Source organism: Physella acuta, unplaced genomic scaffold, assembly GCF_028476545.2.
Source record: "Physella acuta isolate Inbredline_101_S28 unplaced genomic scaffold, ASM2847654v3 ptg000672l, whole genome shotgun sequence".
In the NCBI taxonomy this organism is placed as follows: Eukaryota; Metazoa; Mollusca; class Gastropoda; family Physidae; genus Physella; species Physella acuta.
The window spans coordinates 403259-430056 of record NW_026732191.1 but is presented as its reverse complement, the minus strand read 5'-3'; the positions used below and the strand labels follow the sequence as shown (position 1 = coordinate 430056).

Sequence of the window (26798 nt, the reverse complement as noted above, 5' to 3'; positions counted from 1 at the left end):
AGAATTTAAAACAGATAGCGACGAGTTATCCAGTTTTTATCCTGCGCGTCAATTTAGGTGCGAAAAAAACTCTATAAAAAAATAGAATTATGGCACTTGTTCAAGGTGCGTATACAACATGGCTGACATTGACAGTAGTCAACACGGTTTATTAACTTAAATAAACAAAACCTAAAGCAATGGGCTCATGAAATGGAGGTAGATCTATGTATTGGTGCATATTGTATTTTTGTATATTGTCATTTTAAGTATTACTTTACAAGACAGTTTTAAAATGACGTGCGATCTAATACATTATATTTTCTAGAGAATATCTAGACTTACATAGATCTAGTCTATTAATCTATATATATCTAATACTCTAATACACAATAAAATAACATGGTGTTAGTGTGCTGGTTTGCGTATAATACCAAATGTTATGTACCTAATTCTATTAAATAAATAGAAAACGAAAAATCAAATTAAAAAAAAAAAGATAATCATTTTTAACACTTCTAAGCATAACAACTACTCGTAGTTTCTGCTAAAACTATTGACTGTAAGTGGAAGTGAAAATAAAATAGAATAAATCTACGTGTCGCAATGTTATCATTTAGGACAAACAGCGACTTGTGTGGTGTGTGACGATTTCAATTGATGAGCTACAATTCAGTACTTTATTTTGTATTTATGCAAGTTGGCTAGAAATATTTAGAATATCTGGATCATTTAACAAAATATTTTTTTTCTAATACGGTACATGTGCTTTAGAACAATCTTTAAGCATTATCATAGTTTCTGTTACTCCCCCTCCCCATTTCCAAGCATAAAAAATTTGACTGCACATGGCTGCTATTCGGGAAGTTGATATCAGATCTGGTGTTCGCGTCCTAAGGGCGTCCCAGAGTCAATCCAGCTCTGATGGGTATCTTACTGACGATAGAGAAATTAGTGGAAATGGTATAGAGCTAATGCCACTTTTTTCGAACACAGTGATTATGAAGCCTTACGTTCTGTAATCAGGGTGACCTAAGCAGTTCAGTTCATGCAATAAAACTAAGATGAAATTTTTCTAAAGTGCCAATACTTTTATATTTATTTACAGATCCTTTTTCAATTAGTATTTATTTTGACAACTTTAACACAACAATTGGTAATTATATATGGAGGTATTATTCTTTTAATTACATCTTTTTAGTGTGATGTAAAAATGTGTGAAATAAAGTATAATTTTAATTAAGAAAAATCACTAATCAAATATATCATATATATAAAGATTATTATTATACGGAAGTAGAAAATGGCCAGATGTAGAGTAGAAATGTCAAACGATACTTTACATAATTTAGGACGTCACCAATATATATAAATTTAGTGACACAGAAGATAATCTAGCATTGAAAATATATTGTATTAAAATATATAATTATTTGAGGTATTTATTGTATTAATTTGTGTATATTATGTTGCTCTTTTAATTCACCAGCAGGTACATATGGTAGTTATTTTATTCTGGGGGTACCGAGATACATCTCAGCTACAGCGGAATTTCATCTGGTAACGATGTACCTTGAGACATTTCACGTCTCCTGTGTGATAAAGAAAGTATCACTACCTTCTCGTGAAGAAAAGGTTTACCCAACAGATTTGTATTTAACAAGATCCAGAGTAGTTGTAAAATCTCTAGACCTTTCATTAAGGTAAAACTTTTAAGTAACAAATAAATATAGAGAAAATCTGAATGCAAGGGCATCGCGAAGGGGGGGGGGTGTATGGACCATTCCGGGGGGTGGCACCAAGGATAAAATTAGCAAAATATATACAGAACAATGATAATTTCATTTAATGAAATGATTAATTAGATTGAATCAAATAGTCTTTTAAGAGCAAAGTGGACGAATGCCGACACAGGTGGATGGGGGGGGGGGTGGAGATGGGTGACGCCATGACGTAAACCTACTATTGATAAAGAAATAACAGTGGAGTTGACAGGGAGGGGAGGGGAGGGGGGGGGGGGCGGGAGAAAGTTACATCAACTCAACGTTGCAATATATATGCCTGAGGATAACATGGTTGAGAATCGTGATAACCTATATGTTAATCCATGTATGGGGTGAGGGGGTGGGTAAATAAATTAAATACACCCAGAAGAAACAAATATTTAAATACATGTAGACATGCGCTTACACATACTTACCAGTGAATATATATATATATATATATATATATATATATATATATATATATATATATATATATATATATATATATATATATATATATATAACATACTGACAGTGGCGTAGTGAGTTCGGGTGTTACCCGATGCGGCACCCAACGGTGTCACCCCCCCCCGTATATATATATATATATATATATATATATATATATATATATATATATATATATATATATATATATATATATATATATATATATATATATATATATATATAATTAATAAACATTCACACCTACACCAAAATCAACATAAATTAAAACCACACCAACATCCGTATCATCATGCACACTCATACACACATTAATGTGTTAATTTACATGCATTAATGCGTCACCTTTTTCAAACTGTAGTAGATCCGCAATCATAACTGACATCCACAAACATCAAAATTGCCAAAACACACCCTTCTTCACTTTAACATTCATTTTTAAATACAAATTTAAAAATCAACAATTTATTAAAGGAACTATTGATCTATCGAACAATATAAAGACTGAAAGATAGATATATTGAAAAACAATTAATTGAACGAATAAACGAATGAACAAATGACAATGAATTTACGAAGGAACAAATAAACGAATGCACGAATGAACGAATGAACTAATGAACTAATGAAATAATATACAAATTAATGCAGTTTCTTATAATGTGTTGTTGTCTAATCTTTATATCTTACCCAACACATTTGCCTTAAAAACAGCGAAATTTACATTTCGATTGTATTTGAAAACCCCAAGAACGAATACGAATTCGCTATTACGGTGCTGTTCATTGATAAACGGACTGGCTACTGGATTGATTCCATGCTGGCGTTACCTGCCATATATTTCGATACAGCATTCTACTTCCCTTGGTTCGGGTAAATACAAACAATGTTCCAGTTTTTTATGTAATGTATGCCATTTACCCCTCCCTCACTCCCGCCTAATAATTTTCGATATCACAAACTTAGTAACTAAGCTTATCCTTCTATATTTAACCCTTTTAAAATGTGTAAATATTGTAATAAATAAACCGGTGGTGATCTCGCCTAAACTTTCTCGAATATTCTTTTATAACACTACGGGGGATGGCAAATCGGGATATAGACATGATTTTTGATCAATTTTTACTTTCTCCTATATACGAGGTATAGAGAAGGTCTTGTATTCGTGCACACAAAAAAAATTAAGATTTTTGCAACTCTCGACGATTTACAGCTCCCTGAGTCGGAAAAACATAGTTTTGGAATCTTATCCGTATGTCTGTGTGTGTATGTGTGTGTGTGTGTGTGTCTGTCTGTGTCTGTGTCTGTAAACACGATAACTCGAGTACCGTCACAGCTAGGTTGATAAAACTTCTAAGTATTATATCAAAATCATAATAAAATAGAATCTCGTAGAAAAAGGAAATGCGCACCAAGTAAACGCCAAACAATACGTGTATAATAGTGTGGAATATTATTGGTACTTCCTAAGTTCACACGCGTTTTTTAGGAAATCAGAAATAGCGTCACTTACTACTTCCGGTCAACAGAAATTATTCAGAATTAAACAGAAGGCAGAGAATTAGATTGTTTTACTTACATGTGACTATTCAATAATCTATTTAAAACAGTACTCAAGTTATAGGCTTTTGAAAAATTGAAAGTAGAGTAAGCTCCACTTCAAGTTATCGGAAATCGCTGAAAAGTAGACACAGAACTACAATTTTAATATAATACCTGTATATGAAATTTCATCAACCTAGCTGTAATGGTACTTAAGTTATCATGTTCACACACACGCACACACACACACACACAAAGACCTATTTTTAAAAATTTGCAAAACTATGTTTTTCGTACTGTTTAAAACGTCGAAATTTGTAAACATTTCGATTTTTTTTCGCATGATTACAAGACTTCCTCTATACTTCGTATACGAGAAAGTAAATACCTTTCATTTCATATTGTAGCAATTTTGCTACAAAGCGAAATAACTAAAAATAAATTTACACTAATGATAAAAATCCATTTTTTTAAATTTTCCCATTGCCGCTAGATCACTTTTGACCTAGATTTAAGCCTGAAACAGACTATAGGTGCGCTTTATATGACACGCTCAAGATTTGAATCAGTCAGTTTACTCTAGTCAGACAACGTTTGAGGATGTTCATTTTGAGAAGAGAAATTTTATTTACAATCTGCGATTTTTGACATGAATTTTTTTTCCTTTATTGAGGTAAGTAGTTTTACATACATCTTTGTTATTTACATATTATTTTATTAGATTCAAGCTGATAACATCAAAGTGAAATGTCCCTCTTACTGAATCAATATTTTAGTCACATCTAGATTTAGATACCTTTAATGCAATCTATACTAGATCTGCTTGCTAGTTTTTAATATTTTTTATTTATAAAAGTAATAACTGAATTGTTATAGATATATTTATATAAAATAGGTGTAATAAAAATTAAAATCTAGATTTAGATCCTAACTTAAACTAGATCTAGTCTAGAATTTATAGATCTATCTACATCCTTGATTGATTTGTGGGTCTACAGTTGGCCCAATACTTACATTGAACTTTATCTATAATCTTTCTATTAAAAGTAATATACATGTATTTTTCTTTCTTCGAAGTAAAATAGTGTCATAATATGTGATAGTATTATTAGTTCTGCGTTATTATTACCTAGATCTAGTAATAGTACATACACAAGAATCTACTTAGTTATGAAGAACTTTATACATTCATATAATGTATAGACAGTTTCAGTGGTAACATTATATTTTAAATTTTATTTTCAGGTATCAAAAATGAACAAGGGCTCGGGCCGCATAATTCTCTCTGAAAGTGAGCTGGCAGATTTCCTAGAACATCTAGATGAGAGTGATATTTAAGCCATGTCAGAAGATTCGTCTGATTCTTCTGAGCTTGAAGATGAAGTTGCAGTTCGGCACTGAGGAGAGTGAGGAATCTGATTCGAAGCCGCAGGCTTCATCATCAACTCTACCACCCATATATGTAAATACTTCTACATCAGGCACCACTGCTAAAGTGAGACACATAATTGTGCTATAGAAAAAAAAGAAATAGTCCTTGACCAAGAAACTTTGGACTTAAAAGGCTGCTTAGTGCTTCCAGATTCAGTTACACAACTGAAGACATCTTATAAATGTTTTCAGCATTTCACTGATGATGATTGTATTAGCTTTATTTGTTAACAAACTAACCTTTACTGCACACAGAAGATTCCAAATAAAAATATTCTATAAAATCTATGAAACAGTTTATTGGGATTTTACAATACATGATTGTAATTTCATAGGACAAGGTGTTATTGGTGAGCTGATATTGGCATTAGTGAAATAAGTAATTGTATGCCCATAAACATGAAGCATTGAATGGTACGCTGCACTTCAAAGACACTAATTTGATGCTAGATAAAGGGCATCCTCAGCATAATAAATTATTCAAATTGAGACCAATCATAGACAATCTGAATGACGTATTTTCTGCAGCGCCCAATGAACCGTGTATGGCTGTGTATGAACAGATACGTGCAACTAAAGCAAGACGCCATCTAAAACAATGCCAGCCGTTAAAGTCCAAAAAATGTTGTTGCGCGTCCTTCAAGAATTGTGATAAATTCCAAAATGCTAAACTGTACTGTGTTAATTACTATGTCATTGCCACTGGAAGTACATATGGCCAAACAAGGGATATATATGTAGGGTACTGTTAGGAGAAATAGAACCCCAAACTGCAAGTTGATGGATGATGCAAAATTTTAAAAAACTGCCTAGAAGAACCTCTGAAAAATTCACAGCTACAGTTCACGGAGTTGAAGTCAGTTGTATTATAAAGGAATATAATACAAGAAGGGTGTTGATTTAGTGGACAGTTATATTGCCAGACACAGAATAATCTTACTATCAAAGATATGGTGTTTCAGAATTTTTTTCCACTTGATGGATGTAACATATATCAATGCTTGGTTTCTTTATAAAAGAGAAAATTTCTAAACCGGTATTACAACTAAAACGACATTATGGGAATTTAGCGCTGAAGTTGCACAGTGTCTTTGTAAGTGAGAACCTCACAAAGTAAAAAGAGAGGAAGGCCATCTTACATTAACCGTATGATGGAGGTTAAAAGACACAGAGGACACATTGCTGTTGTCCCACCTATAAACATAGAACTGATCAAGTTGGTAATAGAATGGTTCATGATGATGCGCGACAAAGGTGCAATTTGCCAGGCTGCAAGGTATATGGCAGCTATTGGTGTACAAAATGTAAACTGAACTTTTGATTTTCTAACTGTTGCATATTGTAGCAATTTTGATACATACTGTTATTTTACAAAATAAAAATAGCTTTTTCTTACTATTTTCTCACTATTTTCTTATTCTACATACTGTTGAAATTGGTTTCAAGAAATGTATTCATGAAATGAAGGGTAACTATATATATATATATATATATATATATATATATATATATATATATATATATATATATATATATATATATATATATATGTATATGTATATATATATATATATAAAGCAAAGTGTTAGGATGCCCGATACAAATTTGGCATTATCCTGCTTTGGGGAAATTGGCCGCAAAGTCCACGGAGACAGGGTCAAAACTGACTTCGACTGACCGGCGCCTTATATGGGCTATTTTACGAAAAAAACTTATGCAGAACGACCCTCCTTGATATTTTGAGAAGTGGTAGGAGAACACCTAGGGGTGTCAGAAAAAACTCGGCATATCTGGGGAAAATCTGAAAAATGGGTCAACACTAACCAGTCGTATTTCAATAGATAATCTTTGTATTTTATGGGGAAAAAAAAGGAGTTTTTCAACAAAGATTTTAGGGCGCTTACAGTCTGTTCATCTGGATAATTTTTTGCTTGTTCCTCTGTAAGTGGCTAGGCTGTTTGGGAAAACTGTTGGTCAGACTGAAAGCCCTCGACTAGGGCTAAAAAATGACCGCGTATGAAGTTCTCTTTATATGAGCTATATTACGAAAAAAAACTTTTGCGGAACGACCCCCCATGATATTTTGTGAGGTGGTATGAGAACACCTAGGGGTGTCAGAAAAAACTCGGCATATCCGGGCAAAACTGGAAAGGGGTCAAAACTGACCTGTCGTATTTCCCTATAACATCTTTGTATTTTATGGGAAAAACAGAGGGTAATTTTAACAAAGATTTTCGGATTCTTTACTTCTTTACATCATGATAATGTGTTGAAGCCCACTTAATAGTATAAATAAAAAAATAATACTACATAATACTATTAAGGGGGAAGGCTCCGGTAAAAAAAAAAACTTTTTTAATACTCGTTAGAAAACAGTTATTTCTTTACAGCTTTATTAAGATACATCCTCATATGCATTTCCACTTAGCCTTTGAAGTTCTAATACCCTTGCGAGTAATAAGTTTACGAATACTCCAAACATATTTGCATGAAATGAATTTACTCAAGACTCTTTAAACTTAGACCCTAAGCACTCCAGATAACAGACAATCAAACAAAAATTAATCATTCAAATTCTCAATTTTTTTTTATTTTAAAACCTTAACAATACTAGGCAGTATTCCTAGTTAACAATAAAACCTACGTAGTCTATTAGTTTTTAGGCTAAGTTCCAAAGAATGTTCTTTTGATATATATTGTTCATATATTGATTATATTTTTTATAATGTTCATATATTGATTATATTTTATAAGATATTACAATAAACGTAAGTCACTTGAGTATATCCCTCTAGGAACTACACAAGACAACTCTTAGTTATGTCAGGTTCAAACGCTGATGACAACCGCATCACTCTTTATCTCTACAACAAGGAAGAGGGGAATTATCATGCGAAAGAAAGAAAGGAGGTTAAAGTGTGAGTATTTTAGTGATATTTATCTTGGACGTTATCTTCGGTACATGTTTACTTATACTTTTCTTTTACTTTTTATATCTATGTTAATATATCTCAGTCTTACTTATCTTTATGTTTTACACGCGTACCCGTCACACGCACTGCTGCGATCTCAGAAGAAAAGAAATTCAGACACACATTTTGTTAACATTGAATTCTCAAAATGAAGTATTTTTATACGAGTGACCTACTTTTCTTTCCACATCTATTGCTATCGTTGAAAATACAGATGCATGTTGCATCAGTAAATATAAACAAGAACAGATCTTCTGTATACGTTAATCAATTTCCTGAAGGGTAAAGTAGAACGCCCGTCGTTGACCAAGCAGGTGAAAGGGTTGACGCTTGGTACTGCCAGGAGCCACCGGTTATATTACAACAGTGGCACCAGGTTTAATTAATTAACGAATTTCCTCATGATAGTGCTTGCGGTTAGACCTGGACGTTCTACAACGCTGATAACCTGGGTGTGGCGGATCAATCTGTTTTTATTGTATGCACTATTTCAATCAATGTGGTTCGACAGTTGAATCAAGTAGTACAGGCGACTCTGTCCACGTCGTCAAATCAACCGTTCTTATGTGCTGAGCTAGTCACTGGGAAAATGTGATCGTTCAATCATATCCGGTCGGACCGCCGTCTTTCGATATTAAGTTTTTTTCTCCCAGCTATCTTTCCTGAAATAATTTCATTAACTCATGACAGAGCTTCATGAAAATGTGAAGAAAGGTGTCCTTGAGATTATTTGTCCTTGAGATCATTTGTCCTGAGATCATTTGTCCTGAGGTCATTTGTCCGTGACATATTTTGTCTGAGATATTTTGTCTGTGATCATTTGTCCAGAGATCATTTGTCCTGTCACCATATATATATATATATATATATATATATATATATATATATATATATATATATATATATATATATAAATATATATATATATATATATGGATGGTATGGATGGGTGGATGGATGGATGGATGGATGGATGGATGGATGGATGGATGGATGGATGGATGGATGGATGGATGGATGGATGGATGGATGGATGGATGGATGGATGGATGGATGGATGGATGGATGGATGGATGGATGGATGGATGGATGGATGGATGGATGGATGGATGGATGGATGGATGGATGGATGGATGGATGGATGGATGGATGGATGGATGGATGGATGGATGGATGGATGGATGGATGGATGGATGGATGGATGGATGGATGGATGGATGGATGGATGGATGGATGGATGGATGGATGGATGGATGGATGGATGGATGGATGGATGGATGGATGGATGGATGGATGGATGGATGGATGGATGGATGGATGGATGGATGGATGGATGGATGGATGGATGGATGGATGGATGGATGGAGCAAACAGACACATCATTTCTCATATATATATATATATATATATATATATATATATATATATATATATATATATATATATATTTATATATATATATAGTAGTAAACAATTGATTTAATTTTAGGAAAGAATTTGCAATTTTTGATTATGGAATGTGTGGTATGGATTCAATTTTAAAAGAAGATCGGGATGGCGGAGGTGGGTATCCTTATACTTATTATAATTTTAAAAACAAACAAAATTCAACAATCAACTGACCGTTATATCTTGTTTTCACAGTTTATGCCATTTTAAAAGTAAGACAAAATCCTTAGATTAGCAAATGTTTAAAACGAACGATAAACATTGAAATAAAATGTTTGAGGGTTGAAACCAGATATATATAAATATAAATATATATATATATATATATATATATATATATATATATATATATAATGTATATATATATATATATATATATATATATATATATATATATATATATATATATATATATATATATATATATATATGTATATTTATATATATATATATATATATATATATATATATATATATATATATATATATATATATATATATATATATATGTATGTATGTATATGTGACTTGAAAGTTAGATCACGTAAAATGTATCGCTCAAGTATCATTTAAATTCTTATTTTTTGGTGAAAACTATTTGCTTTTTGTGAATGGTCTATACCAGGGGTCGGCAACCTTTTGTGACGGAAGAGCCAAAAGTTACAATTTACAAAGTTTCCCATATTTTAAAAAGCCATTCATTGCTACACCATTCATCAGATCGCCAGGAAACTTTAGGAAGTTGTTGAGAATACTCCTGAGGAGTTATCTTCGAAAACAAAAAGTCGAATTTGCAGGGGTGACGCCCGGCAGGGAGCGATTCGATTTATAAAATTAAAAGTCAATTGAGGGTTGACACCGTTGAACCGATCACCCTCAAACTTTGGGTGAGTTGATTAGAACACTCCTGGGGAGGTTTCTGCAAAAAAAAAAAATCTAATTGCGTAATGGCGGCGCCCCTGGAGTGTGCGAATATGAAAAAAATAAAAGTCGGGTGGGATTCGATACCGTACATCTGTGTGCCATAAAACTTTGTAAGTAGATGTGAATACTCCCGAGAAGATTTCTGCGAGAAAAAAAAATCTTATTGGCAGCGCCCGGGAGGGTTCGATTTTCGTCAACACACGGTTTGGCGCCCAGAGTTCCAGAGCGACTATGTAAGGACTAGGCATTCGCGATAGGCTTTGGATACAACGGGTTGCTAAAGTCGCTCACTAAATCGAATCAGTTTTGAGGAGCAGCCTACAATATTGAAAATGCGGCACACGACATTCGATGTTTAAACCGAGCTAGGGGCCGTAAGCGGCGCCCTGCGGTCATGTAATCGGGTCCCTGTGGTAGTGAAATCGGGTTCACGATAGCGCTACTTACCGTCCTCGTCACTAAAGCAGTTATTGATTAACGGTGATATTACGGTTAGTGATTAACTTACACTCAAGGCTTTCTTGCAGCACACCCGCGTGCCCCGATAAAAATGATCCAAACACAGGCATTTTTAACAAAAAACTCAGTATTAGAAAACAAGGATGTAGGCTTCATTAAAATTGGGAATAACTAAATATTCTAATAGAATAGTGGGTGTTCACTGTTTATATTTATTATTATTTATATCGTTCATTACCGAGCGTTGCAGACTAATCTTTTTATGAGTTTTAAAATAAATTAAAATAATTATCAATATTTGTACACGGGGCTGAAGAGCCGCACCTTGACATCAAAAGAGCCGCATGCGGCTCGCGAGCGATAGGTTGCCGACCCCTGGTCTATACTAAACGTTCAAATCTGATGATTAAAAATATGATTCCATTCTAACGTGTCTATTTTCTAGTATATCTATCAGCGTATGGAGCCTTTGGAGTAATCGTTGTGACATGTGAGACAAACTTTCATTTCAATTGTGAATTGGAAAAAACGAATTTTCCTTTTATAGGTTCGTATTTAGAGAACATTTTAGGTTTACTTCCTCACACGTAATATTAATGTTTCTACACATTGATATATATATATATATATATATGTATATATATATATATATATATATATATATATATATATATATATATATATATATATATATATATATATATATTATTTTTTTTATTTTTTTATTTTTTATTTTTTTTAAATTTATTTATTTATTTATTTATTTATTTATTTATTTATTTATTTATTTATTTATTTATTTATTTATTTATTAATTTATTTATTTATTTATTTATTTGTTTGTTTGTTTGTTTGTTTGTTTGTTTGTTTGTTTGTTTGTTTGTTTATTTATTTATTTATTTATTTATTTATTTATTTGTTTGTTTGTTTGTTTGTTTGTTTGTTTGTTTGTTTGTTTGTTTGTTTATTTATTTATTTATTTATTTATTTATTTATTTATTTATTTATTTATTTATTTATTTATTTACTTACTTACTTACTTACTTACTTACTTACTTACTTACTTACTTACTTACTTACTTATTTATTTATTTATTTATTTATTTATTTATTTATTTATTTATTTATTTATATATGTTTGCAACTTTGTACCATTATTAATATTCATATATGTATTAATTTAAAAATGTAATTGAAGATATCCAGATTGTTTCAAAATGTTCAGCTTATCTTTTAGCATTTCAAATAATGAACAAATAAATAAATGTTCAGTATGAGCCGAAAGATTCCATTACGGTAGTTATTCTGAGGAGGCACGAAGCTAAAAGTTCGCCCGTGTGCACCGCAATATACCGCCACGCTTCTGTTGTGAGTGTGAACTCTTCGACACGCGTTTTTCCGTCAGGTTCAATGGTATAAAACATATGTCTTACTCTTATACAGTTGAAAAATAATCCGATTTTTATTGTATCGTATTGTTTCAGAGAGCGTGTACTATTCCAATTATGATACTCCGATACCGCTGGAATTTGTGGTCTTTAGTAGGAACACAATGGCGAAAATGGAGTTAACAACAATCTATGATGAGTTAATAATAGCAGTCATGTGGGCTAGGGACATTACTGTTGTAATCAATGGAAAAAAAACATTGTATCTAAAGGATAGTGAACGCAGAAAGGTATTGTCACGTAAAGTGTGTTGTGTTGCAGTGAGTTCCTACTTTATTACATTACTACCCGTTATCGGCTAGGCGTTGCTCTAGCCATGTATTCACATGTGAAACTGTAAATGTTAAACGCACATAATATATGTTTCTTTACAAAATACATTTTAGAAAAAAATAATAAGAGCTTTACATAATGCTAAGGGTTCGTCCATAAATGACGTCACACTCGTAGGGGGAGGGGGAATTCGTAATTTTGTGATTGTCTGTGACGAGGGGGAGGGGGAGGTGGGAGGATTCAGATGGTGCGACGTCACACTTTTGCATTATAAAAAAAGCAATGTTAGAAAACGAAATTTAGACGTTATTTCGCATTTAAGAAAACTGTTTTAATAAATTACAATACTAATTGATTAAAATACTCTATTTTGACAGTGTTCGGACAAGATTTTGGAAAACAAATCGATGTTTTAAGAAAAATGCATCTGCAATTTTGATGGGGCTGAGGTGTGACGTCATTTTAGGGGGGGGGGTAGTCTTTTTGTGACGATGTGTGACGGAGGTGAGGTAAAAATCGTCCAAAAAAGCGTGACGTCATTTATGGATGACCCTTAAGATAAAAAAAGCAACAGCAAACTATTCTAAAAGTAACCAACACTAATAACGTTCCTCAGTATCACTCTTCGTTACACAGATATACACACCATCAGAGTCGGACAACCTCTTGTTACTTACTTTTTCCTAGTTAGCCACAACCCCATAAGATGCAAAAAGAAAATATTTGAATAGTATCACGTAAGAGATATAGCTTTTCACACCGTATAACAACCATTTGAAAAGCGTAACAGTCATATGTTCTGAGAGTCCAATCATAATAAGATTTATGATTAAAATTAGATTTTCAATTTTTATGTCTGCTCCAATAATATTTCATGACGCAACATGGAATAAATCGGGCAGATGAGGCTCGTTAAGTGTGAACAACCACTCTTCGAGGAGAGACAACTTGTAGTTTGTTCTTGGTTGGACAAAGGCTATTGAAGCAATCCAAAAGGAAAAGCAGGTAGAAATCGGAGTCAATGACCTCAATGGTGCATAACCAGTTGACACGTATACTTAATTTTGTTGGAGGGGATCTCTTCCAATATTAAAATAAAAACCCAGAAGAAGATAAAATACTTATATATGAAATTTCATCAACATAGCTGTAACGGTACTCAAGTTATCGTGTTTACACATACACAGATACACACACAGACACACAGACATACGGGCAAGATTGCAAAATTATGTTTTTCCCTATCACTGAGGTGTAAAACGTAGAGATTTGTAAAAATCTTGATTTTTTTTTGCACGATTACAAGACTTTCTCTATACTTCGTATATACGAGAAAGTAAAAAAGCAAAATACAGCAAGATACTAGTTGTGAAATTTTAATTTCAGATCGTTTTAGATTCTGATTACTCATTACACTTAAAAACGTCCGGCGGCCACGTGGCATTCTACTATATTGGAAGGGGCAAGGATTGTACGTCAAGCATGGCTTTAGCTTGGCTGGTTCCTGTACAATTATTCCTTTTTAGCTACGCGTTCAGGTCAGTGGTTTGCTATATGGTTAGTAGCCTCGTTCGTCTTTTTTTTTTAAAAGAAGTAATTCAATTTTGTTTTTAAAATACATGAATAAGTCATGGTTTCTAGTGGGTAGTATGAGTCAGTTATTTTTAGTGACGTTTTTAGTCAGTGGTTTGATAAGTTACGCTATTCGAGCTGACCCGCGCCGTAAGCATACGCAGCTATTTAGTTGTTTTATTTTCTACTTTCAGTAATTCATAATTTGTGAATTCAACAGTACCAATGTTGCGACTGAAATTTTTTTTGCTTTAAAGCACTATCAGTTGCTCGTGGAGGACGATTACCTTCACCCCACAGTCCCCCCCCCCCCCCCCCCCCCATCGTGAAAGCAGCCGTCAGTGACGACAGTTTACAGACGACAATGAAAATATTAAGCAGAACTTGTTATTACCTTCTTTAGTTTCAAATCGTTTAAAAACTAAACTATCTCTCCGTAATATCACTCTCAAATTCGACCCGGCTCTACGAATGCAAACATTTGACGTGAACTACAGCTCACCAGACTGGTAGGGAGGGGGGTCGTAGCGAACAAAAATTAATTTTGTAGATAGTATTCTAGTCAGTCTTTTTAAGTTAGTAATTCAATTAACAAAAATATCTGTATTAGTCATGTTTTCGAATATCTTGTGTATTTTTACAGTTGTTAATTAGTGGTTAGGGCTAAGTTTAGGGTCAGTAGTTATTTAATTAGGACGTAGGTGACATGATAACTAACCTGATTATTCCAGTATCAGAATATCAATCCGACTACATCGTTAACTTTGACGTTGTTGCTCTCTCTCTCTCTCTCTCTCTCTCTCTCTCCTCAGTGTACCATTACCCAGTAATTCAAGTGTGGGACCCATGAGAATTTTTCTGATTATGATTGCTGAAAAAGACACATATCCCTATATTTTAGTCGATGATGTGCGCGCCTTAAGCTACAAGTAAGAGTTGGGACTTAATTATACAAGGGGCGACTGATGCTAGATGGATAGGACGAAGATTACTAGATGACTATTTAGGCTAGATGCGAAAGTTACTTGTTGTTTATTAATGCTAAATACGGTTGTTACCTGATGGTTATTTAGGTTAGAGCCGGGTTTCAAGATGGCTATTTAGGTTTGGGTTTGAAATAAGCTTTGACGCTAGAGATGTGTTCAACTTCCTGTCAGAGGAAGTAGAGTAGTTTGGTGGTGTTGTATTTTCTTTCTTTAAACAGTATAGGCCTATATATATATATATATATATATATATATATATATATATATATATATATATATATATATATATATATATATATATATATATGCATATTTATATATCTATATATATATATCTATATCTATATCTATATATATATATATATATATATATATATATATATATATATATATATATATATATATATATATATATATATGTGTGTGTGTGTGTGTGTGTGTGTGTAGTGTAGCTTAAATTGAAATATATAAAAAGATAATTACAACAATATGCAACGAAAATCTTATAATGTTCTGATATTTAAGCAAAATTTAAACATTTGATGAATCAACACTAGAATGTAGACACAGTGTGATAAAAAAATTTTTAAGTAAAGTGTTGTTTTTTTCTAGAGCTATGGTGTCTGATGTAAGTAGAACCACGTACCAAGTGAGGTATTTGCAAATCTCACCCGGCTGGCATTCAGCTTACTCGACCAAACACGACAACTTCGGCCTCTACCTGTATGGATGGAAAGATGGCGGCACATTCCTACATACTGTGGGTTATGTCGTAAAAGACGAGGTGAAATTTCATACAAAAAAATAATTTAACACAAGACTGGATTACAATAATCGGAAAGCTAACATTATTCTTGTTTGTTGACTCGATTAACCGAATTTGTTTATGAAGCAAAATATATACCAAAATTCAGTAGGTATTGTTATTTTTTAAAGTCAGTACACACATTTTGAATTTTAAAATGTGTTCAATTTCAAATTCTATATATATATATATATATATATATATATATATATGTATATATATATATATATATATATATATATATATATATATATATATATATATACTACTAAAAGTCAATTTTGTTTACATGTTTGAATATTTATTTTTTTGTTTGTTTGTTTGTTTTTTTTGTTTGGCTGATCGAGTATTGTGAATACTTCTATTCATCATGGACAGCTGTAAAATAGTATGTAGGTAGAGAAAATTTTTTGTTTTAAGACAGACTGTTAATCACACATTTATTTAAAGACGTTAATTAATTTATTAATTTATTCATAGGTAGATTAGCCACTTTTTATAAAAAAGATTTGAAAAACCACTAGACTCGACGGAAACAGTGACGTCACATGATGTGTTTATTTTTTTACCTCAACAATGGCGGCATATCGAAGAAGATTGTGTTCCCATTCCAATGTTCAACGCGTTCTAAAGCTAATTTTCTGTCGGCTTTAACTTTAACAATACGTCCTTTTGCTGTATTTATTACGTTCCAACACTTATATCAATTTTCAACTGTCTTTTTCATTTAGTTTTACGATAAATTTCTCTAGATCTACAATCTTTCCAAGAAAGTTATTTATAGATCTAGATCTATAATCTAGATCTAGGTCAAATCAAAGATTTATTAGTTATAAATACAATCCAAAAAAAAAACGAGACTTAAGCAAACCAGTCGTAGATCTAGAATATAGATAATTCTCTCTAGATTTAGATAATAATGAGTTTCTACATACTAAAATATTTTAGACCTTTATTATTTTATATAAATCTTTGTTTGGAATATGGTAATTTTGAAATGCTCGCTCCGGGCCTATTAGCGTAGCTAATGATTAGATCTAGATCTAGATTCTAGATCTAGCAAGAAAAAATAACTTAAGACTTAAGCAAACGAGTCTAGATAATTCTATCTAGATCTAGATATTTTCAGACCTTCTTTATTTTATATAAATCTTTGTTTGGCTAATTTAAGATAAAATTGAATTTGAAAGTTACTACTACTAGACTTAGATTTAGATCTAGACTCTAGATCTATGCGCGTAAATCAAGTTGCATAAGGAGACTCGAAGTATAGTATAAAAATTCACTTGTGACGTCACGAGTAAATAGCTAAGTTGGTAGTGTAATTGGCTCTCATGCGGGTGGCACAGGTTCTAGACCAATACGTCAATGATATTTTTTTTTTCAATTTTTTTTTTCGATGTGAATGATAAAGTTGCCTATCTGAACTTGGCAGGATACAGGGCAGGTGAAGTTGAGTTTATCTGTTTCCTTGTCCTAAGCATATGAAAGGAAAGTGCGGTCAGAGACATGCTCGGATGGAATCGTTTTTTAAACGATAAAAACATGTTGTCTGAGACTTGGCGGGACACTGGGCAGGTGAAGTAGAGTTGAGTAGGTCACCTGTGACGTCAGTATATGAAGGGATAGTCCGAAATCGGTGTTTTCGGTGTTTTTAAAAGATAAAAAACATATTTTTAAATGTGGGGTCTGTTTTTTGTGACGATAAGTGACACTGCAGTAGCGTAGCGAGGAGAGGGGGGGGGGGGGCGGGGGGGGGGGACATATGTCCCCGGGCGCCGACCTTAGGGGGCGCCAAAATGGGTTGGAAAAATAAATTGAAAGGTTGAGGGGGGTGCAAAACGAAAGTTTGAGTGGGGGGGGGGGGTCAAATCGAAATCTTGCGGGGGGGGGGGGGGGGGGTTGAATTGAAAAGTTTGTCCCCGGGTCGCTATGACTCTGAGTGACAGACGTGATGTTTTTTTATGGATGACCCCCGAAACCCACAGTTATCCAACGGATGACGGGTAGTCTAGTATATATTAACAAGAGAAAATGGTCATTAACATTATTTCCATGTTGATAATAAAGTTTACTACGATGCCGTTTTCACACAGTCTTAAGTAAACCAGTTTGTTTCAGTTCACTAGAAACGTTGATACAACTATAGTAACAATATGTTGTGACAAAACCTAAGAAATACTTCCTATTTTGAAAATCTTTAAAAAGGCAATCAGACATTGCTCGATTTAAGTTTTTTTACATCTATAAAAATTAATTTAATTATAAACAATTTTTTTCCAACCTGATATAAACTATTTATATTCCTTTTTACATAATAAATTACATCATGTTTTCTCACCAGATACGAATGTTTTAAGACAAAATTACGTAATGTTTGATTTAGAGGTAAGCATGTTTTAAAACCATGAATTAATCGAGACCATGTTTTCCTAGTGCAAGGTAAACCACTTGGCAATTGGTCGTATACCTATGAAGCCTGGGGACAGAAGGGACAACGACTGCGATCATCTGGTGGACGAAGATCTTCCAAGTATTTATAGATATCTTATGTCAAGATGTCTGATGTCTGGATGTGTAATGTATAGATCTCTAATATCTAAATGTCTGATGTTCGGCGTCTCAAAATATGATGTCTAGATGTCTAGCAGTATGATACCTAGATGTCTGAAGTATAGATGTCAAGCTTCATAATAGCTAGACGTTTCATATTGTTTGACGTACAGGGGAGGGCAAATCGAAAGTTTGAGGGGGGGGGGGGGGTGCAAATCGAAATCTCGAGGGGGGTGCAAATCGAAAAGCTTGTCCCCGGGCGCCGGAAAGGGTCGCTACGCCTCTGGTGACGTATGATATCTAGAGGTCTAAAATTCAGTCAGAAATCTCGAAATATGTATTTTGTGAAGTAATATGTCTAGATGTCTGTCTATTTGTATATTAATGTATTTCCATATATCTGTCAATATGTCTTTCAATATGTCTGTCTATACGTCTAGATGTCTAGATATTTAGATATCTACATATCTATATGTTTATATGTCTAGATATCTAGATGTCTTTCTAGATGTTTATATGTCTAGATATATGTATGTCTATATGTGTATGTGTTTAGATGTCTAGATGCCTATCTATCTAAATGTCTAGATGTCTTGATGTCTGTCCATATGTCTTCATATAGACATGTTGTCATGTCTATATGTCTAGATGTTAGAGCCTCTTCGAAAAATGACTACGATGTATGTGGATTGAAAATAAAGAAAACATTTTTGGAGTTTGTATAGGGCAGAGGTCACTTTTCTTGGGCTGATAACCTATCAGTTAACCAGAGCGTTAACGTTTACATGATGAATGTATTGCCTGAGTGCGTTCTGAAAAAATCATATGCCATAAAATATTCTTTAATTGTTTATTATTTGTTAAAATTTATAGAATTTAAGAACGTATCACTTTATAAATTAAATAGTTAGTCTACAGAAGGGATTCCCAACCTTTTTTTTTACTCTAGAGCACATTCTAAAATATCGGTAGGGTGGCGGGCACCACCTATTTTAAATTGACAAACTCCTTTCCAGTGGCGTAGCGAGGTAAGGTGTCACCCAGTGTGGCACTTAATGGTGTCACCCCCTCAGAGGCGTAGCGACTCTTTACAGGGACAAACTTTCATTTTTCGATTTGCACCCCCCACCCCTTCAAACTTTTGATTTGCATCCCCCCCCCTCAAATTTTGCTCTATATATTTTACTATTTTTTGCCTTGGTGTCACCCCCCCCCCCCCCTAAATGGTGTCACCCGGTGCGGTCTGCACCCCCCGTTCACCCCTCGCTACGCCTCTGCTCCTTCCATAAATTGTCAATTGCCTATAATTTATTTTCTTTTTTTCTTATAGTCATAATGTATTAATAAATAATAAACATTTTTTTTTTAAAATAATATAAAATTATTTTGCATTTTTTTCAAATTGCACACACACACAGAGAAATGTATTTACAAAACGTAAAGAAAGTAAACAAAACACATAAATACAAAGAAAACATTTAATTAAAAAATATAATAGAGTCAATGTGATCTTTGGCATTGCATTTCATTGGCCAGAGCTTCAAAATTACGGGCGTATGACGATAATCCTGTAAGCAGACAATCATAAAGATGCTTATCTGTGAGTCGAGATCTATATCTTGATTTTATTAAGTTCATGTTTGAAAACAATGGTTCGCATATAAATATGTCGAACAGAAAAATGATTTAATTTTATATGCCGCTTTTTTCAACAATGCGAACTTTTCTCTATTTACTGTATTCCAAAAGTAAATAGTGCAGTCTGGCTCGCCGCTAGGCAAGTTGGGACAAGTATCGAACATATTTAATAAACCTAGGCAGTCAAAAAAAAAAATTAAAACTGTAATAAAAATAAATGTTTATGAAAAAAATTCTGTCTCTGTCGAATAGTGAGAGGCGGCACGTACGAATCGTTCAGCGGGCGCCATGGCGCCCGCGGGCACAGGGTTGAAAACCCCTGGTGTACAGTATACCGATAAATAAATTACCCGTGGATGCTTAATTTAATTTTTCTCATTCAAATATTATTTTTACAAAATTGAAACTGTATTTGAATGTGCTGACAGATGAAAACCTAGACGGAGATAATAAGATAGGAGAGGATGTAACAAGAGGAAAAGCAGGTTTGTAAATATTTAACGTATTCGATTAAACAAACGGTAAATATTTAACGTATTAAATTAAACAATGTGTGTTTGATTAAAAATAAATATGCATTTGACAGTATAAAAATATACCACGCCAAAGCTCTTTATATATATATATATATATATATATATATATATATATATATATATATATATATATATATATATATATATATATATATATATGTATGTATATATATATTTAAATAAGATTTATGTCTTTAAAATGCAAATCAGAAACAAATTGATTAAAGTACTGTTTGTTTTAGAGGACGGAGGATGGGGTGAATGGAGTGAATTTATCTGTTTAGAGTGTAACGAAACATTTTCGAAGAGAAGGTAATGATTGTAGTTTAAAGGATGCACGTTATATGTTGTAAAAGAGTACTAGAACAACGACCCTATGATGTGTTATCTGGGATATTTATAGAATATGATAGCCCACGCCGTATTGATTTTAACTCGTTTTTCCATGTAGCTGTTTTAATGAGTAACATAAAAACGAAATACTGGACTTCACTATTATTTTATTTTGGTGCACGATTTGTAACGTTCTTTTTATTTCATAACTACGAAAATAACCTTTTGTTTTTCATTTATTATTGTTAAGCATGTTTTGATTGTGAATATTTTTTTAAGCAGAATACATTAACTTTTTCATGTGTATGACTGTTCTGAAGTTGTGTAAAACTAATATATGTTTAATGATCCTTAAAGCTGATTATTTGAACATATGCATAATTTTTTTTATATCTTTAAAACATAACTTGATTTTGATTGTATTATTATATTAAACAAAACATTTGTTATGGGGAAAAACAACTTTTTTCAGTCGTCTATGTGAAAAAAAACATGTTTTTAAAATGAAACGTGAATAAAAAAAAATTCATTCTATCGTGCGAAAACAATCAATTTTATTTTTAGTCAATTTATGTAAAAAAAAAAACATTTTTTTCCAGTCGATTGTGTGAAAACCCAGCGCCACAATACGAAGGGATGAGATGTATGGGATATGCGGAAGAGAGTAACAATGAGAAATGTCGAGTCTGTATGATGAGTGTGTAGTGCTTTGTATCATTCTTAGAAAATTTTAGACATTTACACTTACTCCATAGCGTAACACTTTTTAAATTCCATGCTAAGATAGATGTCACCTTTAACACAATCTCTATCTTAAATAGCAGTTTGTTTGTCTCTTTCGAAACGCAAGTTACTTCCTAAATTATTAAATGCCGTGGCTCCGTATTAAAATTTTTAAAATTTTTTTTAATTGTAATTCGAGCAGAAATAGTAATTTAAAATGAAGGAAACGATATGACTCATTATAAAAACTACTTTAAAAATTGGAAAAAAATGTGATGTCACATTTGTTTATACAGCGCGCTTTTTCTTTCTAATCTTACTCAGTTCAACCCCGTACCACCCAACCACCCCTCACTCCTGTGGATGTCATCGTGCCACGAAAAATACACGGATAATTTTAAAATAATATCTAAGAAGACCCATTTTTTACTTTCTCCTATATACGAAGTATAGAGAAAGTATTGTAATCGTGCACAAAAATCACTTGAAATTTTAACAATTTTCACCGTATTACACCTCAGTCCTTCATCACATCCGAAGTATAGAGAACTTATTTTAATCGGGCAAAAATTATCAATCCAGATTTATCAAAGTTAAGAGGTTTTATGCGTAATCCAGTCTGAAAAACTGTCCGTATGTTTGTGTGTCTGTCTGTCTGTGTGTGTGTCTGTGTGTAAACACGATTACTTGAGGACCGTTACAGCTAGGTTGATGAAATTTCATATATAAGTATTTTATCAAAATCGTAAATCCGTATCAACTTTTGAGCGATTTCAGATAACCGGAAGTGGTACTTTTTCTACTTTGAATTTTTTAAAAGCCTATAACTTGAGTACTATTTCAGATAGATAAATGAAATTTCACATGTAAGTATAAGATCTAATTCTCTACCTTCTGGTAAATTTTGAGTGATTTCCGTTGACGGGAAGTAGCAATTTACGCTACTTCCGATTTCTCAAAAAACTAATGTAAATTTTTTAAGTACTAATAATATTGCGCACTATTATGCACTTTTTTATTTGGCGTTCACTTGGTGTGCAATTCTTCTGTCTACGAGATTTTATTCTATTTTTAAAACTTTGAGTATTTAAAATTGATTAAAAATCATGTCTATAGCTCGAGTTCCCATCTCCCGTTGTTTTATATAAGAATATTCGAGAAAGTTTAGGGGAGATCATTCCCGGTTTATTATTAGTTAGTGTTTAAAAAAAATTCCGCGAAATATGGCCAAATAAAAATATTTTCAAATTCTGTTCGTGCTTTTTTCTATTTACGCAACTTAAGGTTGCGCATTATTCAGATAGTTACTAAACTACAAACCGGTTGTAATAATATCTACTAACAACAATTAAGTTCAATCTAAGGACAGGGCGGTTAGTTATATAAGCTCACAAGTTTTTGTAACATAAGTTTTCAATTCTACTCACGTTTTTATTTTATACGACCACACTTTATACACTTTAAAACGATGTTTAATAAAATTTGAAACAAATTGAAATTCTTTAAACTAATCTCTTTTCATTGAAACATACACTATAAACATATTTATTATGGCAATGTCAACAAGCTTTCAATTCACCTTGTTTCCTAATCAGTGCCAATATAGCCCCGATTTACCAGTAGGCCTATTTTGGTAATATTGTTTACAACATATTCACACTATTTTGACTACCGACCAGAGGCGAAATAATTAAATACTCATACGATTACAGTATCCACAAGTACTTTGCTATAAAATGAGACTAAATAAATATCACATTATACCCATGGCTTAATAACACAAACTAATTTAATTATTATCCTGGATAATTATTTTGTTGATAAATATTTTTTTTTAAAAATGTAATAGAATGTAGCCTGGTCAGCTATTCAAATATAACAAATTTTGATATTTACTTGAAATTATCTTCAAAATGAACGACGAAAACAGGTGTCAAAATCATCGTCAATAATATTTAGTTAATGTTTTTGTTTTTTGGAATAGAAAGTAGCCTACTTGAAGTGATCGAGTAGGCCTACAATAAACAATGAACACTGCGGAACAAAAGAATTGTCATATGTTTACCTTTAGCACCTTGCCCGGTTGGAAAGTATGGACGCTACTGTGAGATTTCATGTGGACGTTGTGCAGGAACAGGAACATGTAATCTAATTACAGGAAAGTGTCAGCCGTGTTTAAATGGGTGGACGGGAGAAAAATGTACAACACGTAAGTATTCTGTCTAGTAGGCAAACCATTTTTTTACTTTCTCGTATATATAAAATATTTTTTTAGAAGTGACTCCTCGGAAAAAGATTTTTCGCAGAAAGTACGAAACTCAATTGTTCTGCACATGCTTTGAGACCTTAATAGCTTCTCTAGGGTTAGGGATAGTGTTAATGTTAGGGTTATGGTAGGGTGAGGTTTAGGGTTAGTTTTACGGTTCTGCGATTTGTTTAACTCACGCATGCGAAGAACCATCAAAATCATCCCCGCAAAAGGAGGCGTTAGTTTCTCTCCATTGCGAATGCATATCTTTTTCCGGCTAAAATATTTTTAGTATATCGCCACAATATTCGTTTAGGTATAACAAAGGCGCTTAATCTAACATGATGTAATTATTTCCCAGCTTGCCCTGAAATGACCTACGGTCTCGCGTGTAATCATTCATGTCTCGAGAAGTGTAATGGACGAGACTGCATTGAACGAGTGCAAGGAATATGTCCTGCAAGTATGTCATTGTTCTTCAGTGCACATACGTTGCATTTGTATGTGTATTCATTTTAGTTCGATACATGCGTGTGTAAAATTATTTTAAAAAGGGTTTATGTTTTTACAGTATACGATGTGGGTTTATCAGCTGTTGTGTACTACATATTCCTCATTTTGATTTTGGGGACCTTATGTGGTTTCTGTATAAGTAGGTAGGTTTCATGTGTAGCATTAAATGTTTTCTGTGTTTTTTCTTTTTAAATTTAGATTTAAACTTATTATGCATTTATAAATATTAAACCTATATTCAACTGATAAAAATACTACAATTTTCTAATTTCTACAGGCTACGCTTGGAGAAGAAGCCAGATGTAGTTGTGACCGTAAAGCGTGTGTCTTCTAAAGAATACACGGTCACAGAACAAATAGAGACTGATGTCTAATCATGGTTTACAAGGAGATAAAGTTCATTTTAAACACAGAATCTGTTTTGTGTTTAAAACATTTCTTTTTGAAGCACAGGCATTATTCTCATGATGTCCATTCGTGTTTTTATTTTTACAAGCTTTTATTTAACTCACTTCCTCGTCAGTCTGCCTGTCTGTCTGTCTAGATCTACACTTCTACCTGACAGATACGGTTCGTAGTTGAAACGTGGTTCAAGACATGAAGACAATGCAACATGACATTAAATTTGACTCAATTCGATGTCTAATTTTTTTTATGAAATAATTAAAATTTTGACCTAATTAGTAAGCAGTTCTATCCAACTACTCCACAAGCGTCATCGCGTTCAGTAGACGCGCAATGGTTTTTAGTCATGTAACTCTATTGTAAATAAAAACATGTAAAGTACTAAACAAAATGTCATGAAAAAACGTTTTAATAACAAGCTTTTATGTAATAATGCAATAAAAAGGAGAAATTAAAATATATACTACTATTTAAATAACTATAAAGAAAAGCGTGGGTCTCTTCCTAAATATTAGTAAAGGCATCAAAAAGAAACTAAAGTGACACCCGCTTTTCTTTATTGTTATTTAAATAGAAGTGTATACTTTATTTTCTCCTTTTTAGTGCATTATTACATATAAGTTTGTTACTCAAAGGTTTTTTTTTATGAAATTTTTTTGTAAGCTTTTATTTAACTCACTTCCTCGTCGGTCTGTCTGTCTAGATCGAAACGTCCGAGCGAAATCACAAGCACTTCTAACTAACAGATATGGTTCGTAATTGGTACGTGGGTCAAGACATGAAGAAAATGCATCATGACATTCAATTTGACTTAATTGGTCGCCTGATTAATTGTTTATAAATTAATTTAAAATTTGACCAAATTAGTAGGCAGACCTATCCAACAATCCAAAGGCGTCATCACGTTCAAAAGCGCGTCATCGCGTTCAATTGGTGCGCAATGGTTTTTAGTCATGTAACTCTATTGTAAATAAAAACATGTCAAGTACTAAAAAAAAATTCATAAAAAGCGTTTTAATAACAAGCTTTTATGTAATAATGTACTAAAAGGAGAAAATAAATTATACACTACTATTTAAATAACTATAAAGAAAAGCGTGGGTCTTTTCCTGCATATAAGTAAAGTTATCCAATAGATAATAAAGTGAACCACGTTTTTCTTCATAGTTATTTAAATAGTAGTGTATAATTCATTTTCTCCCTTTTAGTTCATTATTTTATAAAAGCTTGTTATTAAAATGTTTTTTATGAATTTTTTTTGTTTCAGTATGTTAAACGTTTTTGTTGCAATAAAACTGTGTCTTCTAAAGAATACACAGTCACAAAACAAATCGAAACTGAGTGCTTAATACGGTCTACTAGGAGATAAATTTAATGATTTCGTCGTCGTATAGTTAAATGAATAAACATATAAATCTATATTATATGTATATATATATATGAAAACAAAAAAGCAGAAAGGGAAATATAATCATTCTAAACACATAACTTTTTTTGTGTTTGAGATATTTCTTTAAGAAGCACAAGCATTATTCTCATGATGTCCATTCGTGTGTTTATTTTTATGTTTTAATGTGTTAAACGTACGCCTAAATTATGTTTAAGTAGCGATATGGTATAACAAGAGTGAATTGCATATATATACGTATAATGTATTCTTGGGACAGGACATTTGCAGTTGTTGCTGCACTGCAATAGCATCAATCAGTCCACAATTATTATTAAATATCCTTTTTCATAAAAAAATTAAAATAAAGATAACGTCTTGAACTATC

The 26798-nt window shown here is 32.6% G+C and overlaps 1 protein-coding gene across 2 annotated transcripts; it reads left to right on the top strand.

Moving 5' to 3' along the window:
- The first annotated feature begins 111 nt into the window (after positions 1 to 111).
- On the top strand, positions 112 to 25310 carry LOC131949064 (uncharacterized). 2 transcript variants are annotated; one of them, XM_059310829.1, is made up of 19 exons: positions 112 to 198; positions 1088 to 1151; positions 1469 to 1682; positions 2928 to 3086; positions 7982 to 8104; positions 9648 to 9721; positions 11436 to 11537; positions 12475 to 12668; positions 14098 to 14249; positions 15096 to 15212; positions 15882 to 16053; positions 18511 to 18607; positions 20694 to 20750; positions 21044 to 21113; positions 21734 to 21777; positions 23929 to 24066; positions 24467 to 24568; positions 24677 to 24761; positions 24896 to 25310. In XM_059310829.1, exons 1-19 carry the CDS (start codon positions 193 to 195, stop codon positions 24990 to 24992), a joined length of 2067 nt encoding a protein of 688 aa, XP_059166812.1. In that variant the 5' UTR covers positions 112 to 192; the 3' UTR covers positions 24993 to 25310. The 2 variants fall into 2 exon arrangements, with proteins under 2 accessions (XP_059166812.1, XP_059166811.1); XM_059310828.1 differs by having other exon boundaries at positions 21734 to 21831.
- Positions 25311 to 26798: the final 1488 nt, after the last annotated feature.